Genomic DNA, 23132 nt, shown 5'->3' with positions numbered 1-23132 from the left:
ACATTGGGGGGGTTGGGCTGGGGACAGGATATTCATATTTACAAAATAGACTTAACTGCAACATTTGACCCTTTTAATTCACTAGCTGTCGGGCATGGCAGTATTAGTTATTTACTAGCCCAACATTGAATATCACTAGCCATGGGAGTGAGGCTACCATAATTTAGAAGCCCTGTACTCTATTAAATTAAAATAGTAGGAATGTCAAAATATTTAAAAATTGTATCACTGTGCAAGACAGATGATATTTGTATTAAAAGTTGTGACCACACTACAAAAGCCTGATGTACTTGTAGATTTTACACACATTTGTGTTCTTGTGTAACATCGTGCACATCAAATGTCATGGGATTAATAGTAACATCTACTCAACTGAGATCTATTTTGCAACATCCTAGTTCATATAAATGTAAATCTAAGGCTGTAAAATAATTTTTAGAATTATAAATGGTACACGTAATGTAGTTTGAAAACTGTTGATCATTTTTGTAATCTGTACAAGTAATATAATTGGAAAACTCTTTATCATTTTTGTTATTCTTGTCATAATTGATCTTCCATGTTAAATATGTTAAACTTGATCTTTTATTATTTTCTAAAACTTAATCCACAACAAACACTCTGTTACCTATATAAATTTAAAACAAATCTGAGTTCTAAATTTGTATCTCTTGCAGATCATCCAGACATTTCCGAAGTCTACGTTGATCCAAAGAGTTCCAATGGATTGCTCTTCTCCATTTTGTTTGAGAACCTTATGCCAAGTGATTTTCTCGGCAGACCCATTCACGACAGAGAGATCATACTCTCAACAGAAGACTGTGTTCGCTTTCTGGAGCTGCTCAAAGCAAGAAAAAGGGACCTCCATAAGCATCCTTATCCTTTTTCTCTGGGAGTGGATGGTCAAGATGGTTTCCATGATCAGACCGATTCAACTCTTAAAGATGATGACGAGGCACAAACTGAATCCTCTGCAAGGACTTCAGGACAACCAGTAAAGAAGCCAGAAGAGTCGAGCAAGCCAAGTGTTTCAGAAGAAACAAGGATTCCCATGTGGCGGTGCTTTTCTCAAGCCAAAAGCTCCACCCATCTCTTTCTGACTTTTGTGCCTGCAAGCTTTGATGATTTGTTGCTTCTCAATAAATGTTCGTTAACAAGTACTTGCAAGGCTCCAAGCCAGGAACAAGAAAGCAGTCAGGAACAAGCTTCTGCCTGCAATGAGGATAAACCTCAAGATGCTGATGTCAGCCAGTCAGGAGAAGAAGAATCTGACCAAAGGAGTAAAAGTTATCACCATCATGATGCCTCTGAAAATGCTGGTCAAGATGCTTCTTCAGCTGAAATACATGCAGATGGCACTTCTCCAGTTAAGACTTCAGACCCATCCAAACCATCTGAAGCCGAAGACCATTCACTGCCAGATATCAATGTGAAGAATCCAGACAGCAACTTGTCCAGTCAGCCACCAGGTCCTCTGATGGTCCCAGTGTACGTGTATGACTGCTACCAGTACAACGTGATGGACTCGCTGGTTAACAAGTGGGGATTCACGTTAGCTGAGGATATCTATGAGGACATGTCCTTTGACCTCACCTATGTGGACAGTGTCAATGACAGCTACGGCAAGCTGTCTTCCAGTCCACGTGGTCGGCTTCTGTCATTTGATGCTGAAGAGGTTTCTTCTGAAGACAGAGAGGAGAGCGACATTAATAAGCTCCACTGGAGATCATCGGTGGATCGGAAGTCTTATGAAAGCATGTGTGAGGCAGGAGTTTGGGACTTCCGTAGACATTGTGTTTTGGTGTCTGAAATCTTCTTTTCCAGTTTCGTTTCAGGTAAGGAATGTGTATTAAAATTCTTGATATATTTTAAATGTTGAAAGCGGTAAACGCACAATTAAGATATTAAAATGAATCACTGTTACAGTTATGACTGTATAATTTTTGTTTTCATTTTGCTTCATCTAAGATTGGTTAACTCATAGGATCAGTCATTCATTTCAGTTTGTTTTTGTCCTAAATGCTTCTCTGTGATTGGTATATCATAGGGTATATTTAGTCTTATTCAACTTACCGTACTAGCACAACAACAATGCTATACGACCCTGAGTTATAACCTCCACTGCAGAATTATCTTCCCTTGCCGGATGTATAACCTACACCCGCGCATGGGTAGACCGTATATCCTCGTGTTTTTGATTCTGCAGTCCTCCATTGCAGTCGTGTTCGAGTTCTGTAGTAAAATTTTTGTCAAATTGTTAAATTGTTTATTAATTTGTAATTTTGTTTTACTCTGTCATACGAGGTCTTTTGGGTGATTTACACAGGGGGTTAATGTCTGACACGGCTTCCTCAGGCTCCAACCGGGACGGGCGGAGCAGTGGCAACCTCCGGGGTCGTGCTCCATACCGATTTGCCGTCGGTCGGCAAGTCGGTGTCCGGTTCAAAGAGCTCGCGGACAAGTGGTAGTCGCAAGGGTGCCTCCTCGTCTGTTCGCCATCTTCATGGTGATACCAGTAAACCCGAAGCGCAGCTTGGCATGGAGGGGGCGCTGTTACTCCCTGCTTCAGTCGAAGGTTTCTTCCAGGTCGGGCTCTGTTCCACCTGGGGATTTGCTTTTGCCTCCGTCGGTTGAGGCGGCGCCTGTTACGGTTGTAACGGGGGTGTCAGTCGGAGGGAGTGCAGTCGTGGCAGGAACAACTGTGTCTCTCAGTTCCGACTCCCATCTTGCTGATGGGGGCAGGGTTATCGGTCCTTCTGTGGAGGGGTCGATTAGCTCTAGAATGAAGTCCGCTTCGTGGCGCTGTTTGTCTCGCCAGATTTCTGGTGCAGGGTTGGTCGTGGCGTCCGAGGGCGCCGTTTCGGCCAACGCATCTTTTGGTGATCGAGCCACTTGGCGAAATCGCGAAGTCTCACAACGTTGTCTCGGTCACGGAGCCGGGTGGCATTGTTTTGGGTGCGACGCCAGTGGGCGTCCCTTCTGTTGTTGGGGCGCCTGTACAGCGCCATCAACCTTTAGATCGTTTGCATGTGGCTACGTCAACTGGGTTGGCTAATCCACACGTGGTACGTTGGGTTCAGAATTCGGCGCAGGATTCGTACGTGTATGAATTTCCTGACGGTCCGGATGCAATTCCGTCGGAGGAGGCTGTTCAGTCTTACAAGGGTGTTTCGTTTGGAAACCGGCCTTTAGCGACGGACGCTCCACGACAGGATTTCGGCTTGCCGTTAGCGCACGAGGCGCATGAATCTCTTGCGGAGATTGATGCTTTGATTGCGGGTAGCGATCGTATTTTGGGGGCGGTGGTGGAAGAGTTTCCGGCAGCGTTAGCTACCGGGAAACTATTGTCTGCGGCGAAGGTTTTGTCCACGTCTTCATATAAGACATTGGGAGCTTCCTTCCTTTCACATCCAGCGGTCATTTCCACTAGGGTGAAGGCAGACTGCCACCCATCTCCTAATGTCAGTGTGCCACTCACGGATTTAGAGACTTTGGAGAGGTTATCTAAACTTCTTTTTCAAGTCAATAACCATTTAGGTACGTTCCTATTTGGGTTAGATAAAGCAGTCACGGGTCTTCCGCCGATGGCTAAGGGTTGTTTGTTGGCAGCTTCTAAAGCCTCTCATCACGTCGCTCAGCTTGCTGGGTGTGTTTTTGCCAACAGTCTACTTCTGCATCAGGATCACTACCTGGTGGGACTGAGAGCACGGGTGTGGTTAAAACCTACTTTCGTAGTCGCTCAGTAAGGGAAACCTTACTTTTTGGGACCAATTTTAACTTGGTCATGGACCAAGAAGCGGCGAAATTCATCCCTGCTGCTCAGTCCCGAACTGCTCGTAAGCGCCAGGTGGCGTCTACTTTTAAGCCTCCACCTGTTAAGAAATCGACTTTTCTTGACAGTTATCAGATCCCTGTGGTGTCTGATTCGGGCGTGCAGTCGGGTAATGCCCATGGTTCATCGAAACAGGGATGTTTTCGTGGTTCCGCTCGGGGCAAGGCGCCCAGGGGTGGGAAGCAGCCGGGATGAGGGTGCGTAGACAATCGACATCAGCTTACGGAGGTTCCGTTAGCAGATCTTCCTGTGGGGAGCAGATTGCGCCATTTTGTTCAAAGTTGGTGGGACCTGCCAGATCTGGACCCATGGGTTTTGTCGGTTGTCCGCAATGGATACAGAATTCCGTTTTCATCACCCCCTCCACTGACGTCCTCCCCCCAGTTACCTGCAGTACCATCTGTCGACAAACGAATACTGGTGGAGAAGATGGTTGTCGAGTTTCTCGACAAGAAAGCCATCCAGGAGGTAGATTTGAGAACTCCGGGATTTTAGTCCCATCTGTTCTTCGCCCAGAAGAAGAATGGCGAGTGGCGACCAATTCTAAACCTGAAGCTGCTGAATTCTTACGTCGTTATTCCATCTATGAAGATGGAGACGGTTCAGTCTGTTCGTGCTTTGCTTCAGGTGGGGGAATGGGCGGCGTCCATCGATTTGAAGGACGCTTACCTGCATGTTCCAATCCATCGGGATTTTTGGAAGTACTTGCGGTTTCTCTACGATGGCAGAGCTTATGAGTTTCAAGTTATGGAATGTTTTTCTGGTTCTGCATGCACTCAAAGGCAAGCCCTACGAGCCTTTGAAATTCGCCAGTCTTCGTCATTTGACGTGGAAAACTTTGTTTCTGGTCTCACTAGCGGCTTGCCGTCGTATTAGTGAGATTCATGCTTTTTTGCATGATTTGGTGGATTACAATATGGACAGGTCACTTACGTTATGTACTGATCCTGTTTTCGTGGCTAAGAACCAGGTGCCAGGGGAAGAGTTTCCTCCGGCCATCATTCAGTGTTTATCTCGTACGCTTTCTGCGGATAATTCTGATAGACTTCTTTGTCCGGTGCAGGCTTTGAAATTCTATCTGGAGCGTACTAGAAATCTCCGGCAAAACACTAAGAGACTGTTTATCTCTTTCACACGCCAACCAGGAGACATTACGAAGAATGCTTTGTCGAGATGGATTGCTGCAACCATCAAACTGGCATATGAGAAGGCGGGTGATCATGTTCTGTGGAATTTCTCCATTCGACTTCATGAGATTCGGGCGATTTCTGCTTCACTTAATTTCCATGATTCTTTGGACATTTTGAAGGTCATGAGTGTGGGATTTTGGAAAGGTCTACACACGTTTGACCGGTTTTATTTCCGTGATATGGCTGTTGGTCCGGACAGAACTCGGCGGATTCAATCAGTCATTGCAGGGCAGCAAGTCGTTTCAGTGCGCAGGGCCACGAGTAGGGGGCGACCCTTATTTCGTCTGGTCGCTAGCAGCAGTCTTTCTGGGAGATAGTTCTCCACCTCCTGTTTGGAGAGTGGGAGGAGGATGGTTGACTATCTGGGGCAGTCGAGTGTCTTTTACCATTACTTGGTGTGCGGGTTTTCTCACCTTGTTAACTTGGTTTACTTTTAATTGGGGTTGTAGTTCTTCAATTTAAAAGTCACTTTGACATTTTATACCTCGTATGATGTTGGTTGCTTTTTCACTGTATCATTACTTGAGACGAACACTACTGGTTGAATGGGTAAGTCCTCCTTGTTTTCTCACCTCCTCCCTTTAATGTTAAATTCTCGTGCTTTAACGGTGTTATATCACGTCTGTTATAACATTGTTGTTGTGCTAGTACGGTAAGTTGAATAAGACTATTAGAAAATTTGTTTCTAATTTTCATTATTATTCATACTTACCTAGTACTAGCACAACAACAGTTACCTACCACCCTCCCCGAGGGAGGTCTTTTTTGATTCAGTCATTCCGGACTTTGAATCGATAACGAGGATATACGGTCTACCCATGCGCGGGTGTAGGTTATACATCCGGCAAGGGGAGATAATTCTGCAGTGGAGGTTATAACTCAGGGTCGTATAGCAGTGTTGTTGTGCTAGTACTAGGTAAGTATGAATAATAATGAAAATTAGAAACAAATTTTCTAAATTTATGCTGTAAAACAAACAACACTTTTTAAAATCTTCCTTTAGGTTGGTTAGGTTCTTTAGGTTACAAGAACTTGCATCAGAACTACTTCATAGACTGGTATGACATGAAACAATATTCATTTTATATTGTAAATAATAAAAAATATTCTGTCTAAGTAGGTTTTGTAAGAATGTGTCTATCTGTTCCAGGTGTTTACAAGAGCCTGCATCAGAACTACTACATTGACTGGCACGACGTGAATGCTGCCATCAACACTATATGTGAGGAGTCGCTGCCCCTGGAGTCAGAGATGACCTCGTTTCTACTCTCATCCTGCACCCACTTCCAGCACATCGTGGACAGTGCCCGGCGAGACCTCCGACACAGCAGCGACGTTGACAGGTCGGCACAGAAACTCTCGGTGCGATTTGTCGAGCATGATGATATGTAAGTCTGAAGTACAGTACTGTGCCTCCATTGCTGCTATTCATAAAAATATTCATTATGAATTCATATCAATCATATGGTCTTGGCGTAATATTTTCTAATTAATTGATGGTACATCTTTCTAATATAAAAATACTGTCATGCAGGCTTCACATTAATTTAGTTTATAAAGTCCAGTTTCCTTCTTAAATTTCATTTTGTTTCAGCTGTCTATTATAAAATTACAAGTTTGAATGCAAGTTCTGTTATTGCTCACAACAATTTAAGATACAATTTGTCCATTATAGCAAGTTTGAATGCAACCTTTCAATTGCTCACAGCAATCGGCATTGCCATGGAAATTACTGTGTTTTTAATTCGACACCGCATTTTTCTTGCTTTGAAGTATATTCAGATATTTTTTTCGTGGCATGTTTTTTTTTTTGGCTGTTGACATTTGGACATTTGGTTTAGAATGTAAGTTCAGCTAATACTTGTTGTAAACATTTCAGGGATGACGGATCATCTGATAAGACGCCAGCCGTTCTTCAGCTTCCTAAAACCTCGTTTACTCTGAACTTCCCTCTGGTTGGATCCAACCCCTGTGAGACTCAAACGGGCCTTCGTGACCTGGTCATGGCCAAGTTCATGGACATGGTTCAGAAATGGTTCCGACCGATCCCGTCTCATCCAGATTACTATTACTTCTATCCACAGATTGTGCAGGAAACATCTGTAAGTACTGTATAATACTTTATTTTCGCGGGATAAAATTTTCGCGATTTAATGAAAATGAGTCAATTCACAAACATTTATTTTCGCGAATCCCCCAACGCCTAAAAAAAAAAAACGGAAAAGAAAAAGAAAAAAATAGAAGTAGTAGTACTGATATCAATAATTTTGATTTGAAAACGGATTTGTGATTGGCTAACAGGCAAAATCTTTAGTGTAAAGTCGCGACGTGCATTATGAATGTAGCGCTTACATTCATTTCGAAAATGTATAGATGCATTGGTAAAGTTCTAAAATGCCGTTGTTTAAGTGGCTGAATGCAGTTCAGAAACCAAAATTATCGGGTTTACCAAATCCTAAAGAATGTTTGTCTGCAGAACAAGCGATATCTTTTGAAGCTGCCAATAATGCCACCGAACAGGCAGAAACTATGAAAGGAAAAACGGATTTAATACGAACAGGCTTCAGACTTGCAGGCCTTTGTGACAAATAAAAATAAAATTTTCAATCTGAACATCTATCAATAATATCTGTGATAAGCCTAGTCCGGATTTTTTCAATTCCACATTTTAACGTGTAACTTCCGTCGTTCAACACGTGTAGTCACTATTTGATGAACTGATCGCTAGCATTTGCGAAGGAAAACGGCATAAAGCTTTTTAATGTTAATATTGTTTTATTATCATGTATGTACTTTGCATCGTGTTCTTGATTAAAAGTTTTAAGTAGATTTTGTGTTTTGTGTTGTTTTTTTCCGTGACAGGAGGGACATTGCATTGTTACTATTAGCCTCGATAATTAGAAACTAATGAGTTATAGTTGAACGAGACTATGTTTTTTTAGTCAGCCTTTATTTTCACGTAGAATATATTTTCGCGAATTGTGTGTCGTACTGATTTTATGAAACAAGTGTCAGGATTATTGTATTACCCGAGCGAGAGCGAGGGCAATACATGAATCCTGACACGAGTTTCGTAAAATCAGTATGACTCACACGCGAGTGTAATAATTTCTTTATTATCCACATTATCCAAAATATTATTTTTATGAATAACAAGCTAGGACATTGTTTACATTGAGGAAGCCACATTAAGCTATGATGTCGCTTCACAAAATTACGTCATTCATGGTGCACGTGAAATCATTATGACACACGTGGGTCATACTGATTATATTTCCTTGAATATCTTGAACTATGTGGATAATAAAAATCTGTAATTTTGCATCCTGAGTGAGTGCTCCGCAAGGCTCAATGGGTAGGTGTAAACCACTTGCACCGATCAGTGATCCATAACTGGTTCAACAAAGGCCATGGTTTGTGCTATCCTGCCTGTGGGAAGCGCAAATAAAAGATCCCTTGCTACTAATCAAAAAGAGTAGCCCATGAAGTGGTGACAGCGGGTTTCCTCTCAAAATCTGTGTGGTCCTTAACCATATGTCTGATGCCATGTAACCGTAAATAAAATGTGTTGAGTGCGTCGTTAAATAAAGCATTTCTTTCTGTAATTTTGCAGTTTTAGACGTTTATGCATCACACATTCACTGAAGTCTTCTCTAGTTTCATATCACACTGAAGAAACCATGCTTGGTCAGTCAGTAGCAAATTGCTTCACCTCAGACTTGGATCACAGCCGAAATGACAACGTGTGGAGCTACTATAGCACATATACTTCACATGAATAACAACTCATGAACTGTTCTTTTCACAGGGGCTGGGATTTAGCTCAGTCGGTTGAGTGCTCGCTTGAGGTGTTTGTGTCGCAGTTTCGAACCACCTCAGTGGATCCATTCAACTGGTTGGGTTTTTTATCTTTTCAATGCACCTCAACTAGTCAAAGGCCATGGTATTTGCTTTCCTGTATGTGGGAAAGTGCATATAAAAGATATCTTGCAGCATTAGGAAAAATGTAGCAGGATTCCTCTGATATGAGTCAGAAATTACCAAATGCTTGACATCCAATAGCCGATGATTAATTAATCAATGTGTTCTAGTGGTGTCGTTAAACAAAACAGACTTTAAACTGTTCTTTTCACTTGTCCAGAATGTATTTTTGGTAAATAACATGATTACTTTCCAGTAATAAAAAAATGTTTGCATTTTAACTGATGCACACAATTTGTAGTGATATTGGTTTAAAAAAAAAAAATCAATACTCCAGTAGCATTGTTTTTATATTAATAACTTTATCTCTTTATTGTTATAACTGAAAGTATATAACATCAGTTATAAAGTAGTGGATTTGTAAATTGTTTTTATTAAATAAACCAAGATGAAACATCTGCTGGAAAAACCAAGTATTAGAGAAATAAATCAATACTATTTAATTTTACAGATATTGGAATCATCAACATCAGGATCATCGGATGTTTTGGAAGGTGAGTTGACAATACAATTTTGTAAATTTTCTCCACAGAAATATAAAATGAGAAAACTTTTAGAATACCCAGTCATATTATCTTGTCAAACATTACATATACCCTGACATTTTACCCAAGAGCATTTGAAACCTAAATGATCACATCACGTAATGGATAGGATGTTTGGACCAATCTGTGGTTTGAGTAAGATATATACTTATAAATGTAAAGTTGTTGGGTTTTTTTGTCTGTAATTCCACTTGTTTGCATTAATGTTGGGGATTAACCAACAGGCGATGTCTATATTAAGGTATCTCCCTACATTTTACAATTACAAATTATACATGGCAAACAAAATTGATTTAAAACAACAGGTAGACAGATAGACAAGAAGTGAAGATTGTAGGTGTGGATGTGTGTGTGTGTGTGTGTGTGTGTGTGTGTGTGTGTGTGAGAGACAAAGAGAGAGAAAAGAAAGAGGAGAGAGAGACAAACACATACAGAGAGAGAAATTTGTGAGATTTTGGTGTGATGTGAAAAGAAAGGGAAAACTGTTTCAACTTTTAAAACTACATGTACTTATATTTATTAAGAATTTACTCAGCAAGATCTCCCAGAAGATGTTGAATTCATCGATATTGAAGAAATATCCCCAAAAGAAGAGGACCGGGAGCGCACGAAGAGCTCGTCAACTGTATCGAACGCCAGCTCGGGGGAAGTGTCCTCCAGTCAATCCGAGGATGAGGAGGCACTGGTGGGAGACTACAAGGAACAGGAAAACCCACTGTTCATCCACTTCACATGCTCCATGAAGAGTTCCAGAGATTCACACTTCGCCTCCGTACAGACACTGCCTCAGTGCATGGGTATGGCACTTTAAATGTACTGTTGGTGTGGCTGTTTATTTTATATCATTACTCCGACCGTGTGTAGAATATCATATGAATACAAAACATATTCGTTAGTAAGTAATAATTTTAATAATCGTCTTTATTCAAATTGTGGGCAAGACATAGTCCAGTGGTAAAGAGTATGCTTAATGCGCGGTCCATCTAGGATCGATCCCCGTCGGTGGACCCATTGGGCTATTTCTCGTTCCAGGCAGTGCTCTACAACTGGTGTAACAAAGACTGTGGTATGTACTATCCTGTCTGTGTGATGGTGCGTGCATATAAAAGATCCCTTGTTGCTAATCGAAAAGAGTAGTCCATGACGTAGCGACAGTGGGTTTCCTCTCTCAATATTTGTGTGGTCCTTATCCATATGTCTGACGCCATATAACCGTAAATAAAATGTGTTGAGTGCGTCGTTAATTAAAACATATCCTTCATTTATTCAAATTTAGCAAAACTAAAGATTAGATGTAGGATTATTAAAAGCAACATACGGTTGCATACCACTTTTAATTATTCCATGCAGTTCAGTACATTTTCTGTCGGAATATATTCTGTGAAAAACACTGTTGAGAGTCTTGTGACTACTAGTTTTAGGGAGTACGATTCCTGGACATCCACATTGATTTTTGCAAAAATCATCATACGTTGACATTGAACATATTTAGTCGGCCAACATCATGCCATAACACCACCTGATGTTGCTGTTATACAGGTGACAATATACCACTTTCATAGGTTTTATCAATTAGTACGAAATATTGCAAGTAACTTCAAACCAGTGGGTTATTTAAATACTACTGGACAGAATTTTGTATTATATTTTTTATGATGACCTATTGTCCGAACCAAATTGTTAACAACTACGAAAAATTACTCTCCTACCTTTAATTGCCGTTAGATTTCCCCCAAAGTCTGTCCAGACAGAAATCTTGAAAAAACCATTACAATGACACAGATTCCACATACCAGATGATAACTATGTCACCTATATCGACTTCGCTGAGAGCGCATAGGGCAAAAAGCATGTAATTTTGTGCCAGCTGCCATTATGGAATATTCTTCAAGAGGGGTGAAAGGATAGGACTTAATCTAAAAACGTCATAACATGTTATGATATAAAAGCAAACGTGATGACATCATATTATTATTTTTATTTTATTTTATTATTATTATTTTATTAATGATACCACTAGAGATCATTGATTTCATATTAATTGTGTCACATACTTTGGAGTCTTTTGCCCCTCTTGAAGAGCATTCCATAAAAAAGCAACATGGCAGACGGCAGAAAACTGCATGTATTTTTCCCTATGCAATCTCACCAAAGACAATATCGGCGACATCGTTGCAGTCTCGTGTGTGGAATCTGTATATTTGTAGTGGTTTTTTTGCGATTTGTGTCTGGACAAACTTTGGAGGAAATCTAACGGCAATTAAAGGTAGGAGAGTAATTTTTTGTAGTTAACAATTTGGTTCGGACATTAATTCCTAAATCAGACTATATTAATCTGTTACGAGTAATGACACTATAAATTGTGAAGTGGTATCCAAAGGCCAGTTGGTTATTTAATATAAGTCATAATGTGCCACATTATATGACTTGGGGGAAAATAGACTCATGGTTGTTTTAGATAGATAGCTGTTTAATAAAAAAATTAATAATGGTTACTCGAGCAGATTTAACTACAGAGTGTCATGTGCAATGAAATGGCCTTATTATTTTGTGGTTGCCAAATCCTGTGCCATTAGTTTGTTAAATATGTTTGTACTTTGATTAAATATATTTTATTTAAGCCAAATTTCTTTAGTGAATTTTGGCTGAGGCAGTATATAAAAAGATTTTTTATTTTAAAGATATTAAAATCCTTAGCATTGACATGATACTACTTTATTCCCTACAGTTTATCATTTTGTATGCCATGAATATATTTTAATTTATATTAGGTGTATATTACATATTGATTAATTTTGCAGTTGATGTCTGGCGTCATCTTGACAGTGATGTCCATGAACTTGACCTTGCAAGTCTGAAGTTCACCTTTGACATCATCTGCATGACCCTGCCGACTGAACTGGATGTGCCGCTGCCACGGAAACCATCATTCATCCGTCTGCTGTCCAGTGGCAGTAACCCCCCACAGCCAGCTCAAGATGGCGACGCAGAGGAAAATAGCACATCACTCGTGTTATCTGACCCAGGGTAACAGTTCTCAGATATTTACAGGGATAAAGATCTGTCAGAATGTTTCAGAATTGCAGATTTCAGCAATATTCCAAAACTCCAAAACGTGGCTTAATTGTTAGCACTGTTCTTTCTCGGGGTGCATACGATTAAATCAGATCTTGTTCAGAAGACATTTTATTTAATTTATTCCAGTCTATCAAATCCCATCTATAACAATGCAATATCACATGGAACCTTTCAATTAATATAATTATTATATACACGAAATATGTAAGTACCATAACAACCCCTGCATTTGCCCACAGCAATCAGCAATGCTGTGGAGATTGCCGTGCAGTTTTTAATTCTCCACAACAATTTTTTGCCTTGGACTATATTCAGGATTGTTTTCAATGACATGTTTTTTTTGCCGTGGACATTTTCTTAATTGCAGGGGTTGCATAACATCTCGTCCTTAAAATTAATGGAAGAAAGTAGGAGCTGAAGTAGCTCCATTAGGATATTATTGGACATCACACTTGTTGCATTTGTGTGGCTCGTGGGATGTGATTGCAGACTTCACTCGATGAGATATACATTGTACATTGACACAGACATGAAATATCTACTGTGTTTTCAATTACAGGTTGATAAATCCATTCTCTGGGGACCCTGTACATCATCTGCCCAGGTCACAACATTTTGCCATCAGTCAATTGAAGGAAGAGGTAGGCTTTTTTCCTAACTAGTAAGAGAAGAATCATTCTGCTGTTAGATGACTACAATGTTTTTGTTGTTGACTATTTAACTTTTTTGATTTATCTACTTGAATGATTAAGCTGTAGCAGTAAGTTTAGCTATTTTCTGATATGTCAGATTTCCTGTATATATAATTTAGAATATTTTCAGTTGGAACTGCTCTTACAACATTTCATCTTATCATAGCAATTGTGATACACACTTATTGGGATGGTTCCAAACATCCATTCCTTTCTTTAATATGTTAGTCTGATAGAATCCTTTTAAATATTGTCTTACCTTTGTTGAAGTCAAAGTCCAGATGAAGGTATTACTTTTTTCATGGTTATAATGGAATCAACTTTTCTGTTTCTCCATTTCTCAAAAACAATAACTTCTAGATCAATGAAACTTGGTTGACAGTTGCATCAATAAATGTTCATGCCAATGCATGGTTTTAAAAAATAATAATTAAAAGGTGTTTTTTTTTTTTTTAAAGAACTGGATTAATAATAAATGTTACATCATAAATTATTTCTTTATTCACCAAATTAGTTTATAGCAGGCAAGACATTTAATTCTATGTAAAAAAAACTTTTGCAGATTGAGTGGCTCCTATTTGATGAAATAACGTCTTCTTTGAGACACATGCATCCTCTGAATTCCGATGCTCTTCGGTTTGTGACGGAGAACATCCGGGCTTCTGCAGGGAAACCGTCCTGTGTGCACAACTCTGTGAAACTTGAGTTTGTCTACGGAGCTGACCCAAGTCTCTGTCGCTTCACAGAGGTAACATTCTCATTTCAGATGTCAGCGTTTAATAAATGTGCCAGTTTTTAATGAAATCTTTGGTGTTTAAAAACAGTATCAGTGTTTAGAAACTGTCAGTGATGTTGTGGTATTAAATTAAGATAATATAAAGCAAATATTTTTAATATGTTAGGCAGTTTCAGTAAAATGTGCTGTAAATTCTGCTGAGTAATAATCACCTGTATGCTTGACGATTAATTGAATTTATTACACACCAGTGTAAGATATTGCTCATGTCATAACAATTATTCAGTATCTAACTAGTGTAATATTGGCACGCGCAGAGTGGCGTGGGAGGGTTTCCGTTAGAATGACGTCAGTATTCGAATTACATCACTTTGCACCTCTCTGCAATGAAATAATTGGGAGCATGACACATTCTTTTTCAGAACGCTAAAAAACATTAAGTGCAAAATTGCTGTTAACGTATCTGACTGTGTTTGTACCAAATAATGTAATTTAAAAGTGTACCATTACAAAATATGGCCATGAATTGAAGTTGCAATAAGATAGGCTGTTACATTGGAGCCTATTATGTACGAAGCCAAAACGATGTTGCGGCAAGTTTCTGTCGTCGACCTCTTTCTTTTACAGCCTTATGTACAAAATGTCAGCATCACATTTAGTTAATCCCATTCACTCAGCTTAATCTTTGCTGGTCCGATCAACAATTCAGTTATTATTGTGAATTTCAACATCTAAACTGTACATTACTGATGTCTCGTTGCTCATTGTGACGTCATTTCAGTTTGTGTGTGACTTAGATCACTTGCTGACCCAGTTTGTAGAAAAATGACGTGTAGTAGGTCTCGAAATCTGCTTACTTCTGTGTTGCGGCTTGTTTGCAGTTGGTTTGTAATAAATAAAATACTAAACTAGCATGTCTGTCATACCATTTTTATGAAACTCATGAACAGTGTTCACTCGTTTCATAAAAATGGTATGACAGGCAAGCTCGTTTAGTATTATATATATAGCACAGAAATAATGAATGAATGAACAACACCTCAGCACTAAATACACATTGGCTATTGTGTGTCAAACAAAGGTAAATATAGCACAAAAATAATAATAATAGAAAAATAAATGAATAAATTTTTAAAAAAAGAAAGAAAGAAAGAAAACAAAATTGAAAACAAAATTAAAGATGTGTTTTTCAATATAAAAACCATTTTATTTTTTATTTCATCTTGTAGGAATTTGAAAGGATGCAGATACCCGGATACCACCTGACTAAAGAAGGGGATTTCTACTTTGCCATTCTGAACAGAGCTCACTTCAGCCACTTCCGAGAGCTTCAGCCGATCGTGGATGAGGCGCAGCAGTCGAGTAACATCAAACATGCCATGGCACTGCAGACGGCTCTGGTGGAGCTCAGCAGTAAGGAGGGAACGCCCGCAGAACGGGAAGGCCGGACCACAGAGGCTGACAAGATGTTTCCGGCCATAGAAGAGAGGAGCTACAGCCTTCCCAGCATTCTCCTCAGCATGGGCACAAGCGAAGATCAGTCCTCTCCGCTCGCCGTCAGCTCGCCAAAGAAGCTGGATTCACAGATTCTTGAAAACAGACAGCGCCATTCCTCGGACGGGAGGGACATGAAAGTGAAGACCGATGCGAGACTTGTGGGTCCGATGATGGACCCGACAGTGGATGACTTCAGACAGCTTCCAATCCCGGCGTCGTCAATGCTGGACATTCCTTTGAAGCATGACGAGACAGTGGAACATGCGGAAGGTTTGTTGAAAAAGTCATCCAGTTTTGGAGGCTCGGGTTTTGGAGGGTTCCCCATGGTCATAGGAGACTCGGTGGGTGGAGAACGGCAGCTAGTGAACGTGATAGCTCCCATCAGGAGTCAGTTGGCCCTGGAGAGGAACCGACATTCCTCAGCTCCATCAGCACAGGGCACTCACCACAGCCTGGTGTCGACACAGCCACAGACACCGTCCTGGATATCATCACAGGGCAGCTACAATGAAGATGGTAGGTATTTGTTTTGTGGTTAAGTTGACAGTTTGATTTTAATTGAATGTTTTTAAAACTACACTAAATCTGATTGAGTTGGGTATTTAGTTCATTAGAAAGGTTGGATCCGGTCTGATCAGGTTTGATAATACAATGCCTTTATTGGCTTATTTTCTATTTCTTTAAATAAAATAATTTTATGAAATTTGCATTTTGACTTACGTTGGTACAAAAGTTTATAATCAGATGATATTGTTTTTGCACTGTTCTGTTTGTTTATTAGTCCCCTACCGATCCAACCAGAGAGGACTATAGGTTTCATCTCCGTCCGTCCGTCCGTCCGTCTGTTTTTGTGTATAGTTTCATCATGTACTGTTAAAGATTAAGTTTGACTTTCATGACAATTTACCCATTTTTGACAGAGTTATGGCCCTTGAACTAGGAGATGTGAAAATTGGTTTTACAGACTTTTTTCCAGAAGACCTTTAGATATTGAGCTGAAATTTTGTCACTTACTGTTACAGAACAAGTTTGACTTCCATGGTGATTTACCCATTTTTAACGGAGTTGTGGCCCTTGAACTTAGGAGATTTGAAAAATTTGTTTTCCGGAATTTTGCAATGCCTGGAGATATCAAGAGGAAATCTTGTATATAGCTTTATCATTTGTATATAGCTTTACACATCAAGTTGAAGTTATCGTGATAATTTACTTACTTTTCAGAGTTATGGCCCTTGAATTTAGGAGATAGGAAAAATTGTTGGGCCTGGTATTGCTTTAGCAGTACTCTCAAAATGCTTGTTTATTTATCCATCCATCCATTCATTCACCCATCCATTCATTTTTGTTTTAATATACAAATGTTTAATAGTAATTAATGTAAATAATTAAGCTACTATTTTTAACATTGAAAATATTTAACATTTCTGATTATTTTCTTTGGCCTAATTATTGCAGTTTCAACATATATAGAATAAACTGAATATTGACCCTTGTTGTATTACAGGGTACGATGGTGACTCGAGCGATGCCGAGCTGGATGACACGGCCTCCACTAGCGAGAGCACTCAGGCCTTTCCTCTGCTGCCACACTTCTGGCTCATCCTGCAGATACATTCAGACAGGGCCGAGATATTCTTTCATGCTAGGTCAGGATAGTTGACAGCTTTCAGTTGGTGTAGTAGTCTTGTTTAAATGTAACAGAGGATCCTTACTTAATATCATCTTATTATTATAATGTTTGTGGGTGTGTCTGTCGTGGTGTATTTGTCTGTTGTGTATTTGTGTGTCTTTTGTGTCTGTCTTTGTGTATCTGTCTGTTTTTGTCTATTTGTCTGTTTTTGTGTATCTGTCTGTTTTTGTCTATTTGTCTGTCTTTGTGTATCTGTCTGTTTTCGTGTATCTGTCTGTCTTTGTGTATCTGTCTGTTTTCGTGTATCTGTCTGTCTTTGTGTATCTGTCTGTTTTTGTCTATTTGTCTGTCTTTGTGTATCTGTCTGTTTTCGTGTATCTATTTGTCTGTTTTTGTGTATCTGCCTGTCTGTCCAAATCGTGATGTCATAGTACTGAGTAAGTACTAAGACACACAATAACATGGTCCATTTGATTAATATGTGATATTTTCTCCGTGAGAAAATATGAATATATTTGTCCCCATTGTGTGGTAATAAAATACAATTACTGAGTCAGTGTTTTTGCCAGAAAGACATTTTTGGGTATGGTGCTATGAAATTGAATATTTACAATGCGTGTGCTGAATGCAACCGCAGTCAATAGTGCCTTTCCCAGAAAGAAAAGGGTTAGGGTTACGGTTAAATAAATCATACAAAATTATAAGAGTCATTAATTTTGTCAAAAGGTCAATTTCAAAAAATAAAATCTGCAAAAACATTTTGGGTATGGCACCATACCAATTTTACCCTCAGGCAGAAACCCTGTGAGTGTTAGTTAGATAAATTATGTTCCAAGAGTAAAATATGCTTAGTGCTTTTTAATCACTTGTACTTATTAACCAGGCATCTGAGAATTGAAAATTTGCATAAACCATTTATTGGTTACACAAAAAAAAATTCAGGTAACCCATTTCATTGTTACATAACCCGTCATGACCATGTAAATGATGCCATAAATTCAATGCGCAAACGAAAAATGGGTTATGCAAAGCTATACTTGCGCGAGCGACGGCCGAACGAAACTATCGCTCTTGCAATTTTCAGAGGCCTGTTAACAGTTATATTTTGCAGTTAAAAGAAATATTGATGTTATTATTAGTCCCCTTCAAGTTTTTCCAGAGGGGACTGTAGGTTTTGTCTCTGTTCGTCTGTCATGTCTGTCTCTCTGTCTGTCTAACATATATTTTTTCAGACTTTTTTTCACAATTCTTCAAGATAATGAGCTGAAATTCTGTGACTAGCTTTGTCGATCATGTACTGTTTCATATTAAGTTTGACGTTCATGGCAATTTACCCATTGTTAACAGAGTTATGGTCCTTGAATTTATGAGATACAGAAAAAGAAATTCGGGAATTTTTTCAGAATGTCTCAACATTTTGAACTGAAAATTCAATTATAGCTTTACCATGTACTGTTACTGATCAAATTTGACTTTTGTGGTGATTTACCCATTTTTCACAGAGTTATGGCTCTTGAATTTAGCAGATTGAAAATTTGTTGGGCCTGTTACTATGTAGGGGACACAGGGAACATGTATTGCTTTAGCAATATTCTCAAAATGCTTGTTTCAGCATATATTTGTAGATGCTGCATTCTTTACACAAACTTAAATTTTACATACATGTATGTTTAATTGTAATAGGCAAATGGGCCTTAAACGGTAAGTGTATACCCAGTGCTTTATCTTTTCCTATTTTGCCAGTTCCTTTGTAAACTTATCATCTTTATTAACTGATTTTTGGCAAAGAATAAGTATAGAACCATACTTCATTTTTTGTGTTTATGAATCATCAATTTGTATAATATGAAATCCTATATTTAGTCTCTAAACCTGCTCTAAGTCCAATTACAATAAATATTATTCCCTTTTTGCAGTCTATAACTTAGGAAGTATTTTGGTATAGTTTTAATTGTGATCATAAAAATATAGGGTTTTTTCCACAAAGAAACTTCCCATACATTCACAGCAATAGTTAATCTTAAATGATTTTTTAATACCAGAACATATTTAGTGTGAAAGTTTCTTACTTTGTTATTAAATAAAACATATTTTAATCTGATGTTAAAAGTGTCTTGTATGTTAGTAAAACCAAATCTTCTTTATTTGAAAAGGCCAGCTTGTTCATGCATGGCTTAATTCCTTATTAAGTGCTTGTTCTATCTGTAATAATGACACTTTACCTGAATCTTCTCTTGTATATTAATTAAATAAGAAATCTTTTTTTAATTGTTCAAGAAACAAGTGAATATATAGAGGATAATAACTGGTACCGAGTTTGTTATTCTATTTATTACCTCAGCTATTTTTTCTCTAAAAGCTTTTATTTTCGACGCACATGCACGAAGGCCAACCTGTATAGGAACGATGTAAACCACTTTAAGCACTGTTCTGAAAATTACTATAACGTTGTAATTTAATCACGTTCATAGATAATTAAAAAAACCCACAAGGTCTCTTTATTCTGCTTCCAAATCTATAATGAATTGCATTAAAATGACATTTTGTTATGAATTTAACACCAAAAACAGAGACCCGTAAAGGCAAACTCTTTAAACTACATGACGTCATTTTGTGTGTTTGTCAAATCGTGATGACGTCATATTTAGTATCGACAAAGTCATTGGTTTGTAAGCATCAAATTGTCCAATAGTATTGTTCGTTAGACCAGTGCAGAATATTTCTCACTGAGAAAATATGAAAAATATTTTCCCTGTTATGAGTGACCGCTGAGGTAATAAATAGAGGATAATAAATGAGTTAGTTATTATCTATGTCCTGATAATTTTCACTTGTCATGAGCTTTAGCGAGTGACAAGTGAAAATTATTTCATGTGGGCCATAACATTGATAATAACTGGTACTGATTTTTTTTAAATTCTATTTATTACCTCAGCTATTTTTTTCTTCTCTTAAAGACTTTTATTTTTGATATCCAAACAGGTACATATACAAACAATGTAAATCACTTTACATACTGTGTTAAGTATGGCTATAACTTTGTATTTTATTCACGTTCACAAATAATCAAATGGAAAAACCCACAGTTCATTAAAACAATGTTTTATTACAAATTCATTAAAACAATGTTTTATTACAAATTTAACAATAAAAACAGAGATGTAAATGCAAACTCTTTAATGTATACAACATCATTGTGTTTGCCAAATCATGATGATGTCATATTTAGTACTGACGAAGTCATTGGTTTGTAAGTGCCAAATCATCCAATAGTATTATATGTTACACCAATGCATGATTTCTCACTGAATATTACTTTTATTTCTTTGGTTATGCCTGCTGGGGTAATAAATATTCATATCTTACTAGACTGATGAAGATTATTAATTATATCCATGTTTGGATCAACTGATTAAAAATTATGATCTAATTAACTGAAAATTATGATTTTATTAACTAATAGTTTATTGTAATTGCATTTCTCAGTAACAGGATCCAAATGTTTTGAAATTGTGTGTTGGGTGTTTGTTATTTTTTGAAAGTAGAAGGCTCTTTGAGAATGCAGCAAGGTGTGTCTTTGCATGGAAAGAAAGAGACAGCAGTACATGTACTACACACCTGCCATATACTAATGGACACAGGTTGTGTAAAACTATGTTCACTTTTACACTGATAAGGATATGTTCATGCAGCATATTCATGTGGAAATGGGATCCAATATAATCAGATATATGGTTATAAATATAATACACATATAGGGCAAATTTTAGCATGTGGTTTTGTGTGCAGATACAATTTCAAATGCTACATCAGGCGATTGAAATAGTCGTATCCGTATCTGGATAATCTGGTTGCTGTATCTGTATGCTTATTCCGACATATGTGAACACCTCCACTGACAGCAATAGTGATTTTGCATGCCTGATGTGAGTCGATCTGGGATCTATCTATATCTCATTCCAGCCAGTGCACTGCGACTGGTAACTCAAAGGCCATGGTATGTGCTATCCAGTCTGTGGGATGGTGCATATAAAAGATCCCTTCTAATGAAACAAAAAATGTAGTGGATTTCCACTGTAAAAACTGTATGTCAAAATTACCGAATGTTTGACATCCAATAGCTCATGATTAATAAATCAATGTGTTCTAGTAGTGTCATAAAACAAAACAAACTGTGTCTACATAAGTATTTATGTATATATGTGAACATAGCTTAAAAGGGTAGAAACATTCTGAACATTAATAGTGTCAGAGGCAATGGTCAGGATCGACATAGCTGAAATTGTAAAAAGGTGTGGCACAGGATAGGATAGTTCATTGAAATGTACCAGTCAGGTCACAAATAACTGGATTGTTCCTCTTGTCTTCTGTTTTTGTCATAAAACATTTTCATGAAACAGCAGTGTGATGGAGTGGTTTTGAATATTAAAATCACTAATCCACTAATTACTCTCATAATGTGTATAGCTTAAAACAGCCATGTGTAATGCTATGATATTTTGTAAAACTGTTGTAGGTTATAATGTCATTATAATACACATCATAGCCCCAGACAGTTTTACAATATCATAGCGCTAAGATAGCTTCGAAAATCTGGACCCTTGTTAGGAGAACATTTATTTATTAAAATAAATTATGCTGTGTTTTTTTACAGTATATTTCATCTTAGAAGACAGTAATAAATCAAGGAAAAATTATTGCAGTGTCGAAATAACATGTTAATTAACGGTGATTCATGATGTTTTATTAAAGAAATACATGGGTATATCAGCATGTTTTAAAATACCTATTAGTAACTGGTATATGTTTAGGATCATAATTCATAATGTTAATTATAATAGTAGTATCAAAATAGCATGTTAATTAAAGAAAATTAATATGTGTATATCAGTGTGTTTCAAATTACCTACATGTAACCATTATATATATTTAAAATCATGATTCATAATATTGTGTATTGTGAAAGAATACCATACAGTATTACTGGTATTAATGACAATTAACAGATTCTTGCATAGCAATTACATATAACAAAATTTTATTGTCATAAATAAAGAACTTTATTCACATGTTACAAGCTTTATCGAAATGACAAACAATTTCTACATAATGTTTATAATTATTTGCTTGCATGACTCTGGGCTTTTCACACCACTGTTTTGCTATTAATTATGTACATTATATGAAACATGTTAGTAATACGAATAATAAATGTTGTAGTTACAGTTAAATTTTGGATTTAGAGTATTGCATATACATGTACACATATGCCCTCAAGAAACACATCTACCTACATGCCAACAGAGACATGTCACACACACACATACACACACACACACATGCACGTATACGCATGCACACATATACACACATTCACAAATATATATAGACACATGCACAAACACACACACACACACACTCATGTACAAACACACACACACACACACACACTCATGCACAAACATATACACATACACACACATGCACAAATACACAGACACATGCACAAACACACACACATACACATATACATGCACACATATCCACAAACACACACACACACAAGTGCACACACATGCATGCACACAAACATGATCACAAGCACACACATGCTCACAAGCATACACACGCATGCACGCACACACACAAACACACACACACACACACACACACACAAGAGCGCACACCCATACACACACATGTCCACCCCACCCACCCCTACCCCACACACAAATAATCTTTTGTTTTTTGTTCTCTCTTATATGATACAGAGAAACTGGGCATGAAGAATCAGCTGAGAAAATTCAACACAAAGAGTTGCTGGAGAAAGTCTGTGAAAATATACAGCAGATTTGCATGCGCATTAATCAGGTAATGAATTGGATTAAATCTGTTGGTCTGGGATCGATCCCCGTCGGTAGCCCCATTGGGCTATTTCTCGTCCCAGCCAG

At 38.0% G+C, this 23132-nt stretch overlaps 1 protein-coding gene across 2 annotated transcripts in view; it reads left to right on the top strand.

Moving 5' to 3' along the window:
• Positions 1-23132, top strand: part of LOC121374922 (KICSTOR complex protein SZT2-like) — a 149071-nt gene that overhangs the window by 74433 nt on the left and 51506 nt on the right. Inside the window, exons 23-34 of one of the 2 annotated variants that reach the window (XM_041502062.1) lie at positions 678-1835; positions 6173-6410; positions 6902-7124; positions 9455-9497; positions 10073-10345; positions 12350-12575; positions 13186-13267; positions 13881-14066; positions 15284-16067; positions 17056-17197; positions 18865-18882; positions 22953-23052. In XM_041502062.1, coding sequence (XP_041357996.1) covers positions 678-1835; positions 6173-6410; positions 6902-7124; positions 9455-9497; positions 10073-10345; positions 12350-12575; positions 13186-13267; positions 13881-14066; positions 15284-16067; positions 17056-17197; positions 18865-18882; positions 22953-23052 — 3473 coding nt within the window. The remainder of the gene's footprint in view (positions 1-677; positions 1836-6172; positions 6411-6901; positions 7125-9454; positions 9498-10072; positions 10346-12349; positions 12576-13185; positions 13268-13880; positions 14067-15283; positions 16068-17055; positions 17198-18864; positions 18883-22952; positions 23053-23132) is intronic. The other variant, XM_041502063.1, reaches the window with a different exon arrangement.

This window comes from Gigantopelta aegis, chromosome 6 (assembly GCF_016097555.1).
Source record: "Gigantopelta aegis isolate Gae_Host chromosome 6, Gae_host_genome, whole genome shotgun sequence".
In the NCBI taxonomy this organism is placed as follows: Eukaryota; Metazoa; Mollusca; class Gastropoda; order Neomphalida; family Peltospiridae; genus Gigantopelta; species Gigantopelta aegis.
Note: the sequence above shows the minus strand (reverse complement) of the source record. Positions and strands in the feature narration are given on the sequence as shown.